The sequence below is a fragment of the Dama dama genome, chromosome 23 (assembly GCF_033118175.1).
Source record: "Dama dama isolate Ldn47 chromosome 23, ASM3311817v1, whole genome shotgun sequence".
Classification (NCBI taxonomy): Eukaryota; Metazoa; Chordata; class Mammalia; order Artiodactyla; family Cervidae; genus Dama; species Dama dama.
In genome coordinates this window covers 65,974,988-65,992,579 of record NC_083703.1, presented here as the reverse complement: position 1 = coordinate 65,992,579, position 17,592 = coordinate 65,974,988, and the positions used below count along the sequence as shown (strand labels likewise).

The window sequence follows — 17,592 nt, the reverse complement described above, 5'->3', positions numbered from 1 at the left end:
TGGCATGGAGCAGGGGCCTGGGAGGTGTGTGTGCAGCTGAAGTGCGTTGTGGGTATCCCCAAACACATCTCTCCCTGCACCGCCCACCCTTTACCCTCCTGCCCCAAGTCAGGCCAGCGCTGCAGGCTCTCACCCGGAGATACCTCTTTGCTGACGGAGGGCCACCTTTGGGGATCCCACAGTCTAGAAGTGGGGTGAAGAATCTCCCGTTGCCTGTGCCTCAAAGAGAAGCTCAGACTCCAAAGAGTTTGGGGTCCTATAGCCAGGCTGGACCAGCTGTCTTTACTGTGTTTTTGCCCCAGATCCACATAGGTTCTTCGGGGTCAGGTGCCTCGACCTCTCCCCTCCACACCCCTCCTTGGGTGCCCTGCCCAAGCACCTGGGTGGCCTGTGTGGTCCTGCCTTTCTCAGCCTCACCTCACCCCCACTCCACCCAAGTTCTGAGCGCTCTGTGCACCCCAAGCCTCTATCCCTGTCTTCTCTCTGCCGCGGGGCCTTTGTACTGCAGTTCCTCCGGCCTCCCTTGGTGTCCTCCTCCACCTTCTTGTGTTCAGCTCCAGGCCAGGCTCCTGAGTTAAACACCTAGGCGCTTCCTGTAGGCTCCTTTGGGGCATTTACCTCTAAGTAATTACATTATTAACTAGATAATCACAGGTTTCATCCCCCTCCCCATCTCTGCAGGAGGACACAGATCTTACCCTGGTGGGACTTAACCCCTTCCTTTCACATTGGTGTCTGTAAACTGAAGCTCAGAGAGGTTAAGGGGCTTGCCAAAAGTCACACAGTCTGTAAGTGGCAAGAGGCAGAAGGACTGGGGTCCCTGGTGCTCTTTGCAGGATGCTAGGCAGGGGGGATGGTGCTGGCAAAGGCTGGGAGGTGTGCGATGCTGGGGTGTGCCGGTGCCTCAGGCCACACCTCCTGGAGCCTCAGGCCACACCTCCTGGAGCCTCAGGCCACACCTCCTGGAGCCACTCCCTTGACTCTCCAACCTCACCTTCCCTCCCTGTACACCTCTGAGCGCTGTGCTCTCCCTGTTCAGAGATGTGGCTGCAGCCCAGAGGCTGTTTGGGGGATGATTTTTTTGGGGGGGAGGGATGATTTTGAATTTTTTTAAAATTATATTTACTTATCATTTATTTTGGGTGCCCTGGTCTTCGTTTTGGCACACAGGATCTTCAATCTTCGTTGAGGCCTGTGGGATCTAGTTCCTGGACCTGGGGTCAAACCTGGGCCCCCTGCATTGGGAGCGCTGAGTCTTAGCCACTGGACCACCAGGGAAGCCTCTGGGGGACGTTTTAAATACATCCAGATCCAAATACTATCTTCCTTCCTGTCAAGAGAAAGGACTGGAGGGACACTGTTGGGTGTCCCCGCTCTGAGCGCCCCCTGAACCGGAGGCATCAGGGCCTTCAGAGGTCTCGCTGCTTTGGCTAGTGAGGCCTGGAATGGGACAGCGACAAGTCAGGCCTGGCCTTGGAGGTCAGTGGTTTCTGGGCATCTCCTCTCTCCTCAATGCCCCCCCGCCCATGCACGCATATGCGGACACACATACACAGCTCCCCGCCAGAGAGAGTGTCTGTGGTCTCATGCATAGAGCTGTGCCACATCTGAGAGGCTCACTCCTGATTGCCTTTGGAGCCGCCTTCTTCTTCCTGAGCCTCTGTTTGCTTATCTGTAAAATGGGTGTCTATAGAATAGCACTTGCCTGAAAGGGACTGTCATTGAGGAAATGGACCTTCATTCAATGCTCAGCCTGGAGTCTGGCACAGGGTAAGCCCTTGTAAATATTAGCTCTTATTATTGTCACTACTGTCCCATCAGAGACACCGTCTAGTCTAGTTTACAAGAGCTCAAATTGGACTCGAAACCTAGCCATGCCGTCTGACGTGTGACCTTGAGGTGGCCTTTCTGACCTCAGCCCCTCCCCAGTCAGCGGGGATGGCTGGGGATACAGCGAGATAACGTGTGCCACCTCGCCCAGGTCGAGCGCTCAGGACGCTCTGTGCCTGTGGTCATTTGTTGCTGGTGGAGAGGCAAGCCCAGGACTCTGTCTTCAGTCATGACCCTGGGATCCCTGAGACCAGGCAGCCTCTGTGCCAGGGGGAGGGGGCACTGTGCGGCATGGCCATGCCTGCCTGGAATCCAGGCCCTCCTTCTCCAGGACCTTTGACCCTGACTCCACTACAGCTAGAGCCCAGCCTCCCCACAATGAGGCTAAGCTGGGAAACGGGAGCGCAGAGTCCCTCCCGGCTTGACTCTGGACAGTCTGGGGGACGGTTGGGCTGTCCCAGGCCCCTTCTAGACCTCAGGGCCCCTGCCTGTGAAGGGATGGAGTCTCTGCCCCCCCTCCACTACTGCTCCTGCAGTTCTTGGCTTTTGAGCTGGAAAGGAAGTGGAGCTGCACAGCCTCTGCCCTCCTTGGGGTCCAAGTGTGATGATCTCATCTGGAGCCTTGACAGACCCTGGAGGACGGGCAGAAGGGACAGCAGATGGCTGCCCTGGCCTCTCGGGGGGGCTGGCATGCCGCCCTCGTGGCCACTGCTGGCCCACCCTGCAGGTCAGCTCTTCCAGGCGGGGGTGAGTGGCCCGGCCAGAGCCAGGGTGGCAGATGGGCAAGCAGCCTGGGCTTTGGCCTGAGGGAGGGACCGTGGTGGCTAGGGTGGTATGAAGGCCAGCCAGGCGGGGGCTCCCAGGCCTCTGTGGAGTGGTGGCCATCCCGCAGAGCGAAGCTTCTGGATCCCTCAGTTCAGCTGTCATTCTTGCTGGGCCTGTTGCCCATTGATGGGTTGGGTCCCTAGAACCTGGGAAGGAAGTGATAAATTTGGGTAAGGTTTGAAATTGAGCGAGGCTTCCCTGTGACTCAGATGGTAAAGAATCCACCTGCAATGCAGTAGACCTGGGTTCAGTCCCTGAATTGGGAAGATCCCCTGGAGAAAAGAAGGGCACCCCACTCCAGTATTCTTGCCTGGAGAATTTCATGGACAAAGGAGCCTGGTGGGCTACAGTCCATGGGGTCACAAAGAGTCAGACACAACTGAGCGACTCACGCTTTCGCTTTTCTTTGAAACTGAGCGGGGGTGTAGTCGGGCTGGGACATGTGTTACGCTCCATGAAAGAAAAACAGCGTTGAGATGGACGCGATGGGCCTAGATGGGTCTGGAGGGCTTCTCTGAGGAGGTGGCCTTTAAGTGGACGCTTCAAGCAGGACGGACAGCCGGTAGTGGGAGATTCGGGGGAGGGGAATCCAGGCAGAGGCTTAGATTTGGGACAGGCGAGGTATCTTCTGGCTTCTGGAAAAAGACCTGAGTGGCCGATGAGAGGAGTTGGGGAAGATGAAGACGGACAGGTTAGCAGGATCAGGCTTCTCTTTTGCTTTCAGGCCTGGTGATTTACATACAGTAAAATGAGCTTTGACAAGTGTATGGAGCTCTGTAACCACCACCATAATCATTCCATTCTCCAGTGGTTCAGATGGCTCAGAATCCACCTGTGATGCAGCAGACATGGGTTCAGTCCCTGAGTCAGAAGAGCCCCTGGAGAAGGAAATGGCAACCCACTCCAGTATTCTTGCCTGGGGGAAATCCCATGGACAGAGGAGCCTGGCGGGCCACAGTTCACAAAGAGTCGGACACGACTAAAGCGGCTGAGCCACACCAGCTATTGCACCCCCCACGCCGGCCGACATTCCCCCTTGGTGGTCAGGGCCTCCCTCCTCCAGACCCTGGCAACCACTGATCTGTTTCCTGTCCCTATAATCTTGCCTGTTCCAGAATATCATGGAAATGGCTTCATACAGTCCATAGCCAACTGAGTCTGACTTCCTCCACTTAGCATAATGCCTTTGGGCTTCACCCACGTCCTTGTGGGTATCAGCAGTTCCTTCCTCTTTATTGCTGAGTAGTTATTATATGGATGTACCACCGTTTAGCTATTCACCAGTTGAGGGACATTCCAGAGTTTGATGATTGTTGAAGGATTTCACATAGGAGAATCAACAGTTAAAAAAAAAATCACTCCATGTACTAAGTGGAAAACAGATTAGTGGGGAGTAGACCGGCCATCATGGGGACTAAATCCAGTGATTTGGTGATGAATCCGGCTCACTGTGTGTGTGTGTGTTTGTGTGCTCAGTCATGTCTGACTCTTTACAACCCCACCTGACTCCTCTGTCCTTGGAATTTTCCAGGCAAGAATACTGAAATGGGTTGCCATTTACTACTCTAGGGGATCCTCCCAACCCAAGGATTAAACCCCCATCTCCTGCATCCCCTGTATTGACAGGTGGATTCTTTACCCACCTAGGAAGCCTGTAGGTACTCAATAATTCTTCATATAAAATGGTGGTGCCCTGCGGTAGCCTGGGAGGCTTCTTGGTGGAGGTGGCATTTGAGGTGGAGGGGTGAGGAGTTGGGAGACAGATACAGAGAGGAAGGAGGCCCAGGCAGTGCAGAGTCCCCATGGGAGCTGGGTGGGCTGGGACCCCACCTTCCTGCTCCTGCCCCAGCCTTGGTATCCCAGGGTTTCTAGAATGTGGTCTGCAGGGCCCAGCTCAGGATTCCCTGGGGATGCTGGGTGAACAGGCACCTGCCGGGGCCCACCCTAACTCCATGCGGGCTGATGCTCTGGGGTAGGAGTTAGCCAGGGGACCTCAGCTCTGGAGTAGTCTCTTCTGTGTTGGCTATTAAGAGGCTACCCCCTCATGTGTTCAGGAACCTCTTGCCCCACTGGTTCCTCCTGTCCCCTCTGGGCCAGCTGGGAGCTGTTGCTGGGGGCTCTCCTGCCCTTTGCTACTTGCTGTGTTTCTTTAAGGGGCTTTGTGTTTGGTCCCTTGCACCTCCAACCCCGTGGGTTGGGAGACCTTCTCACCAGCTGCTTTCCCAGACCAGTTCCATCAGACCCATGTATCTGGAGCCCCTCCGAATGTTCCAGTAGCCCCACATATAACCCCTCCCATCTGTCCTCATTGTGCAGAGATTAATCATCTTACATTCCAGTAGGTTTCCTGCTGAAAGTATTTTTTCCTGGAACATTTTGTATTTTTTTTGGCCATGCCACACAGTTTGCAGGATCTTAGTTCCCTGACCAGGTATCAAACCCCCACCCACCACAATGAAAGCCCTAAATCCTAGCCACTGGACTGCCAGGGAATCCCCTTTTCTGGAATATTTTAAATGTGGCTCGAAATCAGAGTTCTTCTTCTCCAGCTTTATGCCCTGATGGTGGAGAGTGCGGGTCTGGGGTCACTACCCAGACCCTACAGATGAGGCGGCTCCAGAGGAAACACAGATTCTGTCTTATTTTGTGCTGTGTCTCCCTTTAATCTCTCTGCTGAGAGTAATTTTCAGAATAGTGTTTCTAAATGTTTGAAACAAAATGTAAAGGAAAGCAAGTATATGGAAATAGAGTTAACAAAGTATATATTTAAATGATGACATAGTAATAGGTGTGCTTATTAACTCATAAGATCTGGAAATAGGTCTATTAACACTGTAATTTCAAGGTACTGATGAGTATAAAGGATATTTTGACATTTCTGCAACAACTGTTATATGCTATGAAAATCTATGTGGTTTCTCTTGGTGTCAAAGCCGTAAGTACTGCTGATACAACTGTGGTTTGCCCAGAATAGAAGGAAATGTTGATTTTTAGTTAGTGTTAGTGAAAAATAAAGACGTGCTTTTTTTTCCCCCCTTAGCACTGAAGTTCATGGGCTCCCTGCATTCTGGTGCAGACGAGAGAGCCTGAGTCCTGCTTGGAGATGTCTCTGGGTGACCTTGGGCACAGCCCACCTCCCTGTGCTCCTCTGCAGTTCTTTGCCCCTAGAACAGAGATGGTAATTCCTGTGCTGCCTGGCCCTGGGGCTTCTGTGAGGACCCACGAGATGAGTCACGTGGAATGTCTTTGTAAACTGTGACGCCGCTTGCTGCCATGCAGTGCCACGCTATTATTAGCGGTTGTGTGAGCTCATGTTTGGCCCTCCGGCCCAGCGTGGACCGAGAGACTCTTCCTGGCCAATTCCCCCAGGGTTCCGGGGAATCAGTCCATTTTGGGGAACTGGCCTGCTCCTGAGAGGCTGCTTCCTGCAGGCTGACCCCATGGATCATTAGAGAGTGTGGTGGGGATAGACTGAAATGTACTTGTGGGCAGGGTGTGGGTGGGGGAGCAGACCCTGCCCATCCTCCTGGGTGGCATAGGGGTCTGAGGCCAGTGCTGGAGCAGCCTAGGCTCTCTCTCTTTTTAAAAAAATTAGTTAATTAATATGGCTGCATCAGATCTTAGTTGGGGCTCATGGGCTTTGTTGTTTCATAGCATATGGGTCTTAGTTCCATGACTAGGGATTGAACCCACACCCCCTGCATTGCAAGGAAGATTCTTAATGCCTCTGGGAAACTTCTGAGCCTCAGTTTCCTCATCTGCAAAGTGGGAACATTTTCCCTATCTACCTCACAGGGCTGGTAAGGGGATCAGACTGTTGTGCATGTACTCTGCTTAGACTGGGCCTGGTTATCAGTGAGCTGTTTTTTATTTGAGGGCATGTCTGGACATGGAGGCTGAGGATTCTAGGGCAGAGGCAGGGCTGTGAGGAGGAGACCTGGGGAGAGGTGGGGCTGGATTCTAGGGTAAGAAGTGTGAACCTAACACAGAAACCAGCAAGAATCGGGGAGGAGATAGAAAGCTACCTGCTTTTTCTTTTTTCCAAGTTTTTCCCAATAAACAGGTGTTACCTCTATAAAAGTGAAAGTGTTAGTCACTCAGCCGTGTCTGACTCTTTGTGACCCCATGAACTGTCCATGGAATTCTTCAGGCAAGAATACTGGAGTGGGTTGCCATTCCCTTCTCCAGGGGATCTTCCCGACCCAGGGATCAAACTTGGGTCTCCTGCATTGCAGGCAGATTCTTTACCATCTGAGCTACCAGGGAAGCCCATTACCTCTATAATCAGAGCGAAATAAATTTTTTTTTTTTTTGCTGCACTGCACAGTTTGTGGAATCTTAGTTCCCGGACCAGGGATTGAACCTGGGTCACAGCAGTGGAAGTGCTGAGTCCTAACTACGGGACCACCAGGGAATTCCCAAAATAAACATTCTCTGTAAATGGAAAGTCTGACTATCGAGGCTGTAGCATGGGTGTCTGATCTAGTCCCCAGACCTCCCCCTTCCACTCCCCCTCCTCAGGTTAAACAATCAGGTTAAGCTTCAAGGGGAGGAGAGGTTACCTCGAAGGAGCAGCCAGAGTGGAATGAGTTTGGAGGCCTGGCAGACTGGGCCCAATCTGGGCACCTTTCCTCAACTTCTTTTTTTTTTTATTCGTTTTTTAGTTTTTTACTTATTTGTTTCTTGGCCCTGCTGCATGGGCATGTTGGATCTTAGTTCCCTGACCAGGGATCGAACCTGTGCCCCCTGCAGGGGAAGCAAGGAGTCTTAACCACTGGACTTCCAGGGAAGTCCTTCCTCAGTTTCTTTAGTCTGGCCTTTCTGACAGGGGTTTGAGAATCAGGGGCCCCCAGGCTCTGAGGTGGGCACCTTTGGGCCGTGTGGCCATTTCCTGTCTGCTGTGGGGGATGAGGTTTGGGTTTTCCCACTGATACGGGGCGGGAGTTGGTCTCTGACAACCTTACTGAGTAGTCACAGGGCTGGCAGAGTCCAGTGGAGTTTGGTCCCTCTCTCCCCACTTGCGTGCTTTTGGGGTGCGGGGCTCAACCGGGTCACTGAGCTGTCTTTGAAGGAAAGGCTGAGCTCCCCACCGCCCCCCAGCAATTCCCCACCAGCTCCCTCCATTGGATCAGACAGCCCCTGGATGCAGGAGTCCCGGAAGGTGGAGAGGCTCAGTAAGGTCTAAGAACCTCGGAGGAAAGCAGAATTCTGCTCTTTGCCCCCTCCTCGTGTCCCAGAAGCCTCTTTCCCAGCCCCCACCTCAGACCCCAAAAGCTTAACCCCGGCCTGTGTCCCGCCTTCACCAGCTTCTGCTGCCCCCATCCCAGCAGACCCAGCCATGCGGCCCACAAGCCAGCCTTTGTGGACTCACCCTCTCCTGTGGGCTGTGCCAGGAGGGGCTGACTGCATTCTGCCTGCAGCTGGGACAAACCCCCAAGGGCCCTGGGCCCCCCTTGGCTGCCATGGAGAGATGGAGCTGGCATGAATGCAACATCCTGCATTTTCAGAAATGGACTGTGGTGAAGGGCGGGCCTGGAGAGGCAGCTGCTCATGTGAGAAAGATCATTCATTCATTCATTCACTTCTTCAATAGATGCTTATTGAGACCCTGCTCTGTGCCAGGCTCTGGGCTGGGGGAGCTTGTGTGCTGAGACAAGGGACTCTTGCCTATTTAGAGAAAACGACTGTAAGGAAACACCCTGCCTTAGAGTCACTCGGGGGCCCCCATTTCCAGGGTTTCTGATTCAGCAGGTCTTGGTGAGGGTGTAAGAATTTCAAAGTTCCCCGATGTAGCCAACACTGCTGGTCCAGGGACCACTCTTTGAGAAGCACTGTGATTCAGGACCAGGTGGAAGAATTTTGCGTGGTTTGTATCCTCTATATTTTCAAAACTATTTCTATGGTCATCATTTACTTTCATAAATAGAAAAATCAGTTATTTAAAAGGTTATTTTTTAAGTTGTCCTGCAAAATTGACTTCAGTGCCCTGGATGTGGTCCTGTGATGAGGGGTGTCACCTTTTATGATCTAAATGTCACACATCTTTTTTTTTTTTAATTTCACTTATGTTTAATACTTATTTATTTATTTGGCTGAATGGCGTCTCCGTTGCGGCACGTGGGATCTTCGCCGAGTCATGTGGGATGTTTAGTTGCGGTGCACGGACTCTCTCGTTGTGGCACATGGGCTCCAAAGTGTGCAGGCTCAGTAGTTATGACACATGGGCTTAGTTGCTCCTCAGGGATCCTAGTTCCCTGACCAGGGGTTGAACCCACATCCTCTGCATTGCAAGGAGGATTCTTAACCCACTGGACCACGAGGGAAATTCCTAAATGTCATACATCTTAATGTAGCCTAGCATCATTAGTTTTGCATGCCCTGCACTTCCATTTGGCTCTTTCTGAGCTTGGGGTCCACTCAGACCCCCACATCCTCCTCATCAACATGTTCTGTAAATGGTATGGTGAGGATTTGAACAGAAGCCCATTTGGAGGCTGGTTTAACTTGGATTTAGCCAACTGGCCCACACTTCCTGAGTGCCATTTCCTTTATGCTTCCTTAATCTTGCCAACTGAAATGCGTGTGGACCCCTCACTTCCTCATTTCTTTAACTGGTGTGATCATTGACTGGCCCACTTCCTTCTTCTCCACGGATTAGTTATCTATTTTATATATAGTAGTTCAGTTTCTCTTTTTAGTCTACAGTCTTATTTAATGCATTCAGTCACACAAAAGATAGATCCTTTTATTTGTGATTCAGCTTTCACATCTGCTATTAGACATAGTGATCATTGGTTTCTCCTCCCGGGTCTCCCCACTGCTCCCTGCTACACTTTGTCTAATGATTGCTGCCAGTTGGTGTGTCTCGTTATGGTTGTTTGCCTAAAACCAGACATGCCACCATGCACTCAGGATGTTGGGACCTATGCTGGGTGTGGGGGTTACAGCAGGGAGTGAGATGGACATGGGGAAGCCCCACCCCATCCCGCCCCCGGCACTCACAGTGTCTCTGGGAGATAGACTATTAAATGAAGAATTACTGATGTGTTCATGTTGACAAAGGGGAAGTGAAGGACATCTGGGAACTGATGACAGAGGTGGTCAGGAGCTGCCTTGAGGAAGTGAGGTCACCCCCCTCAACCCAACCCCCTCCACTTAAAACCCAAGCTCAGATTCTTTTATTTATTTATTTGGTTCTACTGGGTCTTCATTGTTACGCACAGATTTTGCTCTCTAGTTGCAGTGCCTGGGCTTCTCGTGGTGGCTTCTCCTGTTGTAGCGCATGGGCTCTGCAGCACAGGGTCTTCAGTAGTTGTGACCCCTGGACTTAGTTGCCCCATGACATGTGAAATCTTCCCAGACCAGGGATCAAACCTCTGTCCCCTGCATTGGCAAGCAGAGTCTTAACCACTGGACCACCAGGGAAGTCCCAAACTCAGATTTTTTTACTCAGCCCTTCAAAGCCCTGGATTGCTGACCATTGTCAGTTTCCCTAGCCTCACCTTACCCCTGTAGCTTCCCTGGCCACTTTGCTGTATCTTGATACACTGAGCTCTTTCTTGCCTCAGGGCCTTTGCACACACTCCCCCCACCCCTCTGTCTCATGGGTGTTCCTTTGGCCTCCCCAGCCATGTCCTCCAACATAGCACGTTCCCCCATTACTCCATCATATTACCCACGTGTTTTGTTTTTGGTTTTTTATCTTCATAGCTCTTAACAGTTCAGTTCAGTTCAGTTCAGTTGCTCAGTTGTGTCTGACTCTGCGACACCATGAACCGCCAGGCCTCCCTGTCCATCACCAACTCTCGGAGTTTATCCAGACTCATGTCCATTGAGTCGGTGATGCCATCTAACCATCTCATCCTCTGTCATCCCTTTCTCCTCCTACCTTCAATCTTTCCCAACATCAGCATCTCTTCAAATGAGTTAGCTCTTTGCATCAGGTGGCCAAAATATTGGAGTTTCAACTTCAACATTGTAACCTAACAGTGTCTGAGGGTTTTTTAATTTTTTTATTATTTATTTATTTTTTTCTGAGGGTTTTTTTAATCTGTCCATTTACAATATGTCTAGCCAGTGATACTTGGGGCTCCACACAGACAATACAGAAGGGGCCACATTCATCTTGGTTGCCATGCTCCTTCCCCAATCTCCTGCTTGCACAGGGCCGGGTATGCAGTTGGTGCCCATAAATGCTTGTTGAATGAGCCCTTTTCTGCTTCCCCAGTGTATTTGTTTCCTGTTGTTGCTATAAGAAATTACCAGAACTTTAGTGGTTTGCAGCAATCCCAGCTTATCATCTTACAATTCTGAAGATCAGAAGTCTGAAAACCAAGGTGTTGGCAGGACTGCTTCCCTGTAAAGGCTCTGGCGAGAATCCATTCCCTTTTCCTGCTTCTAGAGGCTGCCTGCCTCCCCTGGCCCGTGGCCCTTTCTCACCTTCAGTGTACATCACCCCAACCTCTGCCACATCGCCTACTCCTGCTCTGATTGCTTTGCCTCCCTCTTTTTTTCCTTTTAATTTTTATGTATTTATTTGGCTGCTCCCAAATGAATTAGTTGAGGCACGCAGGTTCTTCAGTCTTCATTGCAGCATGCAGAATCTTTTTTTAGTTGCAGCACGCGAACTCTTAGTTGAGGCATGTGGGATCTAATTCCTTGACCAGGGATCGAACCTGGGCCTGCTACATTTCGAGCATGGAGTCTTAGCCACTGGACCACCAGGGAAGTCCCTTCCCTCCCTCTTAATGGATGCTTGTGATTACATTAGGTCCACCCAGAAAAATCCACGATAATCTCCCAATCTCAAGATCCTTAATGTAATTATATCTGTACAGTCCCTTTGCCATGTAAGGGGACATATTCAGATTCTGGGAATTAGGATGTGGGCACTTGAGGGGGGTTGCATTGTGCAGCCTACCACTCTCAGACCCCCCTTCCCCCTCGGGGTGCCTAGGACAGTGTCGGGTATGGCCTGTGCTCAAGCACTCTGGCCACTGCCACAGGGCCCCGCGACCTGACCTCTCCTCCCCTCTGCAGGACGAGATCGAGGAGCTGCGGGCAGAGATGCTGGAGATGCGGGACGTCTATATGGAGGAGGATGTGTATCAGCTACAGGAGCTGCGGCAGCAGCTGGACCAGGCCAGCAAGACCTGTCGCATCCTGCAGTACCGGCTGCGCAAAGCCGAGCGCCGCAGCCTCCGCGCTGCCCAGACCGGCCAGGTGGATGGCGAGCTCATCCGTGGCCTGGAGCAGGACGTCAAGGTAAGCCTGGGCCCCCCTCCCCAGTCCTCAGAGGTGCCCCTGCTGGGGGCGGTGGCGGGGAGGATCATGAGCCTGAGTGGGCCCAGGTCAGCTCACTCCTTGTGTGTCCCTTGGGCAAGTTCCATCATCTCTTTGCGTGTCAGCATCCTCATCTGTAAATGGGGATCCCTGGTGAACTGACCGGCCATAATCCAACAGGGTTGTCCCACTTTGGGACAATTCACAATATGAATCCTCCCAACAGCAGCTGCCGTGTGAGTTGCAGCCACACACCTGTTGCTGGGCTCCGAGTTGTCTCTGCACAGTTCCATGGAAGTTTCCTTTCTTGTGCTGGTGGAGAGTAGTGAAGGTCTGGAGTTAGATAAGGATGGTTTATATCTTGACTCCAATATGCCCTAATTTTATGGTTTTGAGCAAGTCACCTATGTTTCAGTTTCCTCATCTGTAAAATGGGTATAACAGCAGCCCATGCCTCATAGGGCTCTATGAGGATCAGATGAGATCAGGTAGGTAAGAGGTCACTATAAACAGTGAAAAATGTTAGCTACTATTATTATTCCCATTTTTCTGGATGAGGAAAGTGAGGCTCAGAGAAAGGAAATACCTCTCCAAGGTCATGGGACCCGCTGTATTGCTGGCAGAACGCAGACTCATCAGCCTCCCACGCTGGCTGCCTGACCTCGCTGTCCTCGGCCTCAGGGAGCAGGAGAAGGATGGCCTGGAGTCTGGCAGGGGGAGGAGTCTGCCTTACCTGTCTGTGTGAGCCCAAGTCTGGGGACTGACAAATCTGGGGGACCTGGCATGACACCCAGCTCTCAGCACTCAGCCCAGTGTCATCCAGGGATGTAGGAGCTGGGGGTGAGGGCATCTCGTGCAGCCTGGGGGCCTATGGGATCTGCCTGCAGGGGAACCTCTGAGCCGAGGCTTGAGGTGCAAGGAGTGTTGGAGGAAGAGGGCCCCTGTAAGCAGGTGTGGTGAAGAGTGAACACCAGCCCCACCCTGGACTTTGCGTCTCCCGTTGTCTTTCATGGTCCAGGTGCATCAGGTCTGCTGATGACGAAACAGAGCTAAGAAAGGTTATATCTCCAAGTCCCAAGTGCACCAGGGACCTCCCTGATGGCCGAGTGGCTAAGACTCTGCACTCCCAATGCTGGGGGCCTGGGTTCAATCCCGCATGTCACGAAAGAATATCTGGCAGACTGCAACAAAGATCGAAGATCTCACGTGCTGCAACTGAGACTGAGAGCTGCCAAATAACTAAATACAAATACTTTTTAAAAAATCAAGAAACGAAGTGCTCTTCTTTGTCTGAGAAGGCAGCTTTTGTGATAAATGGTTACAGAAATATTCAAATTCCCAGCACCAGATTGAGAGGGTGGCGGGTGAAGGAGAGCCTTAGAGGCTTAGAGGAATCTGGGTTTGGGCCCGGGTAGTTGGGGCTTTCAGGCAAAGACCCACAAAAGTCAGTCTTAGATGAGGAAGGCGTGGAGGAAGGCTGGAGCTGGGAGTGGACTGACGGGTCTGCTGGTGCCTCCCCGGGAGGAGCCAGGAGCAGCTGGTGTGTGTGCAGAGTGTGAGGGGGGAGGCCCCTGGAGCCTGGGCGGAGGGGAGCGGGCCCCTTCTGTTGGGATTTGAACCAGCCAATCAGCAACCGGCTCACCCCTTCCCTCCCTCCTCTCTGTGAGCCTGCAGCTGGGGCGCTGAGCTCATCCATGCCGGCCTGGGCTGGACAGCTCTGGCTGCCTCCCTCAGTCCCATGTGCTAGGGACGTTCTGGGGCGTTTCTCAGAGGTTCTCAGAATGCTGACTTCCTTGGTATTGCCTGGGAGGGCTTGATGGTCCTGAGTGGATAGGACTGGTTGCTGTCTGGAACGGACCCTCTGATTTCTCAGCCAGCAAGAGCAGACTGGAATGGGGCCACTTCTTGGGGTCTCAGTTTCCCCTTCTCTTAAATGGTGGGCTTAGAGCAGCTGAATCTTCAGGGCTTTAGCAGCTCCAGTGCTTTTAGCAAGCAGGTGGATTATTGGTGTGGGTGCTGTGAAAGAAACCTCAGGCCTTGGTTCTCCCTCTCCCCCTGCCTCCCCTGCTGGGTCTCACAGCTGAGAGGACCCACAGAATCTCCTCTGGAATGTTGTCCATCATGAGGAGGGCAGAGGTCGCGGCAGAGACCTGCTCTGCCACTGGCTTGCCCTGTGGCTTTGGGAGAGTTGCTTTGCAGCCTGAGCCTCAGTTTCCCCATGTGGAAAATGGGGGTGCAGCAAGTCTCTACCTGGAGAGACTTTTGTGAGGATAAAATGAAATAGTGCAAGTAAAGAGCATGCTGAGCGCAGGGGCCAGCTTGGGATGCTCCTCCAGCAAATAAGCAAATGTTGGTTGGGGTGTTACTGTTAATGTTCAGGAGAAAAACTTACAAGTGGGATGAGTGGCTGGGCCAGGGCAAGGAAGCAGGTAGAATCTCAGCCTCCCTGGATGGATAAGTATAGCCTGGAAGCTTGTTCACCATGCAGATTCCCAGGCCCCAGCCTCAGGGGCTGGGATCCTGTGGGAGGGTATCAGGTTCCAGGAATCCAGGATGAAAATTCCTACCTTGGAGGAACCCTTGTAGGGGGCCCCAGGACACACCAGTAAAACATTTCTTAGAAGCAGTTTACTTCCTGGGTGACTTGAGCAGGTTACTTTCTCTTTTTGCTCCTCCGTTTTCTCATCTGTACAATGAGGGTAACATTCCCACCCTCCCTGGGCTCTTGGGAGCATTTAGCCACACTGAGTCCAGATGCTGCCTGGACATGGGGTATTCCTCAATGAGGGCTCCCAGCCCCTGCCCTGAGGATTCAACATGACATAGATGCCTTGAAGCCTTAGGCTTAGGAGCCGAGGGGCCGATGAGTGAGGTGGCTGTGGCCTGGAGGCTGCCAGTTGCATTTGGCAGGAGCCAGGCCCCAGCGCTGTAAACAGTGACCTCATGGCTGAGAGCATTTGTTTGTGCTTTGGGGATTTGCCCTGGTTTTCGGAAGCTGCAGCTGCTTCGCCTCCTGTAGTATCTCAGTCTCCCCAACTTGGGGAGGGTCGTGAGGGGATCACATGAGACAGGCAGGTGGGCCCCTCTGAGCCCCTGACACTGTGAGCACACGTTGTGCTTTTTATATATTTAGTTTTTGGCTGTGTTGGGTCTTAGTTACGGCACATGGGATCTTCCTTGCCCTGCGTAGGCTCTATAGTTGTGCCTTAATGGATGGGATCTTAATTCCCTGACCAGGAAGAGAACCTGCATCCCTTGCATTAGAAGGCGGCTTCTCAACCACTGGACCACCAGGGAAGCCCCTGTGCTTATTATTAATACTTTTATTACCGATATTAACACAATGTGTTTTCAAGTTTCAGACCAACAGCAGGCTTAGACTGAGAGCAAGACTCCAGAGATGACCCACCTGATTTCAAATCTGGTTCTGTAGCTTCCTGGTGTGTGACCTTGGACAAGTGACCTACCTTTTCTTTCTGAGCCCCAGAATGGGGATGATAAATTACTTCCTGAGGGTTGAAAGGCACGTGGTGCGTGCTCAGGTAGTGACCTGATTCTACCTGCTTACCTGTGGGAACCAGGGTGCCAAGGACCACTGAGATTCAGAGAGGGGAAGGGTCAGGCCCAGGCAGCAAGGCTCCTGCCCTTGAGACACTTGTGCTCCTTGTTGCTTTGGGCCTCCATCAGGGGCACGGGGCTCTGTGGGGATCTGAGATTTGTCCACGTTGGAATTCTGTAAGCTACCTGGCACTAGGTCTTCTTTACAAAGCACCCTGGGGAGTAGAGAGCAGATGGAGAAGGGGTTCCTGGGGAAGGGGACAGAAGGCAGCTGGGGACTCACCAAAGGGGTGAAATCCACAGAGTCACTCATGGACCCCAGGAGATCCAGGAATCCACACTGATCATGACTTCTTGGTGGGGAGTGGGTCACCTGGTCACTAGGTTGAGGCCTTGGTAGGAATGGAGTGAACCCCAGGTGGAGAGGAGCTTGCCCAGGTGGGAGTGTAGTTGGGAGAGGAGCCCTGGATCCCCACCGCCCCGCCAGGAGCTGGTCCCTCAACCCCAGTCAGGAACACAGCCCTCTCTGGACATTTGGGGTGTAGGTGGTTGGGGGGAGCATCCCCAGCCAGGTTTGGCCAGGTGCAGCTCCCCATGTGTCAGTCATTTACTCCTTCATTGCCCCCCCCCCCCCATTTTGCTTGTTGGAGTCTTGGATCTGTTTGTTCGTCCAGTAAGCATTTATTAGGCACTTAGTATATGCCAGACTTTGCACTGCTACTGGGACAGAGAGATATGAAGGAGCCCAGGCATTCCTGGATTCTAGACCTCTGTACTCCACCACTCCTACCCCTAGGGGCTAAGCAGATGAATGAGGGAGTGAATGAATGAATGAATGAAGTATTCATCAGGACAGGGGCTCACTGGGTGACCTCACAGCCTAAAACTTGGGGCCAGAGCCACAAGCCTGGGGCTGAATACCTCTAGCAGGAACACACACTAAACTCAAAAGTGAGGCTATGAGATGTTGGACCAAGTCGGATAAAATCAGTGCACAGAGGTGAAATGGTAGTCTTAACAATGCATGACAAAATCATTATTCTTTTTTTTTTTTTTTTGTCCATACCACATGGCATGGTGGGATCTGCTTCCCTGACCAGGGATCAAATCTGTGCCTGCTGCATTGGAAACTTGGAATCTTAACCACTGGACCACCCAGAAGGTCCCCAAAATCATTATATTTTGAGTACCTGCTATGTTTCAGCCATCAGCCCAAGCACTGTGTTGTTTATTCCCCACAGCAGCCCTTGTGACAAGGCTCTGTCACCCCCTTTTACCGATAAGCAAACCGAGACTTCAGATGCTTAAAAAAACTGCTATCCTGGGTCACACACCCAGTGAGGGCTGAAATTAGGCTTGAATCTAGTTTTGCCACCTGCAACATCTTTGTTCTGCTAGGGAGGAATCGCTCACCCCACTTTGTGGAGGGGGAAGGTTTTGGGGGCCTAGAGAGACTGTGGAAGGAGCCTGGTGGGTCGGCTTCTGACCTCCCTTGGAGAGCTTCAAGGGTGGAGAGAGGCAGCAGGCAACAGAGGGAGGAGAGAGAGGGAGTGCTGAACTTCCTCTCTGGCTGTTGTTTTTCCTGGCCTGCCTTGCACACTGCCAAGGGGTCTGTGCTGAGCTGGGCCTGGGCCCAGGCAGAAGGCAGAGCCAGGGAGGGCCCTCTTCCCTTCCAGCGGGCAGGAGGTGCCACGGTCATTTCCGAGACTGGCAGGCCCGAGGTGCTGGGCTGTCTGCCTCACTTATCCTTCTTGCTGGCAAAAGTCCTCGTACCCCTGGTGGAGTCCTCGCCACACGGCCCTTCAGCCAAAGCCCCTGAGGTCCCCCCAGCTTGGCCTACACTATCTCTGACTCTGAGCAGGTCATTTGCGCTCTGAGCCTCTTATTTCCTTGCCAGCAAAATGCGGGCAGAATTGGGGTGAAGATGGGTGAATCTGTCACATAGCAGATATTCAACAAATGCTAGTGCTTAGTCCTCTCAGGGACGGAGGCTGGTTATGATTTACCATCTCAGAAGGGCTTTCTTGGGACTTCCCTGGTGGCCCAGTGGCTGAGACGCCACGCTCCCAGTGCAGGGGCCCTGGGTTAGATCCCTGC

General features: G+C 52.3%; 1 protein-coding gene across 1 annotated transcript in view; it reads left to right on the top strand.

Moving 5' to 3' along the window:
• Positions 1-17,592, top strand: part of MTCL2 (microtubule crosslinking factor 2) — a 73,802-nt gene that overhangs the window by 9,633 nt on the left and 46,577 nt on the right. Inside the window, exon 2 of the mRNA XM_061127215.1 lies at positions 11,695-11,919. Within this exon, the coding sequence (XP_060983198.1) occupies positions 11,695-11,919 (225 nt within the window). The remainder of the gene's footprint in view (positions 1-11,694; positions 11,920-17,592) is intronic.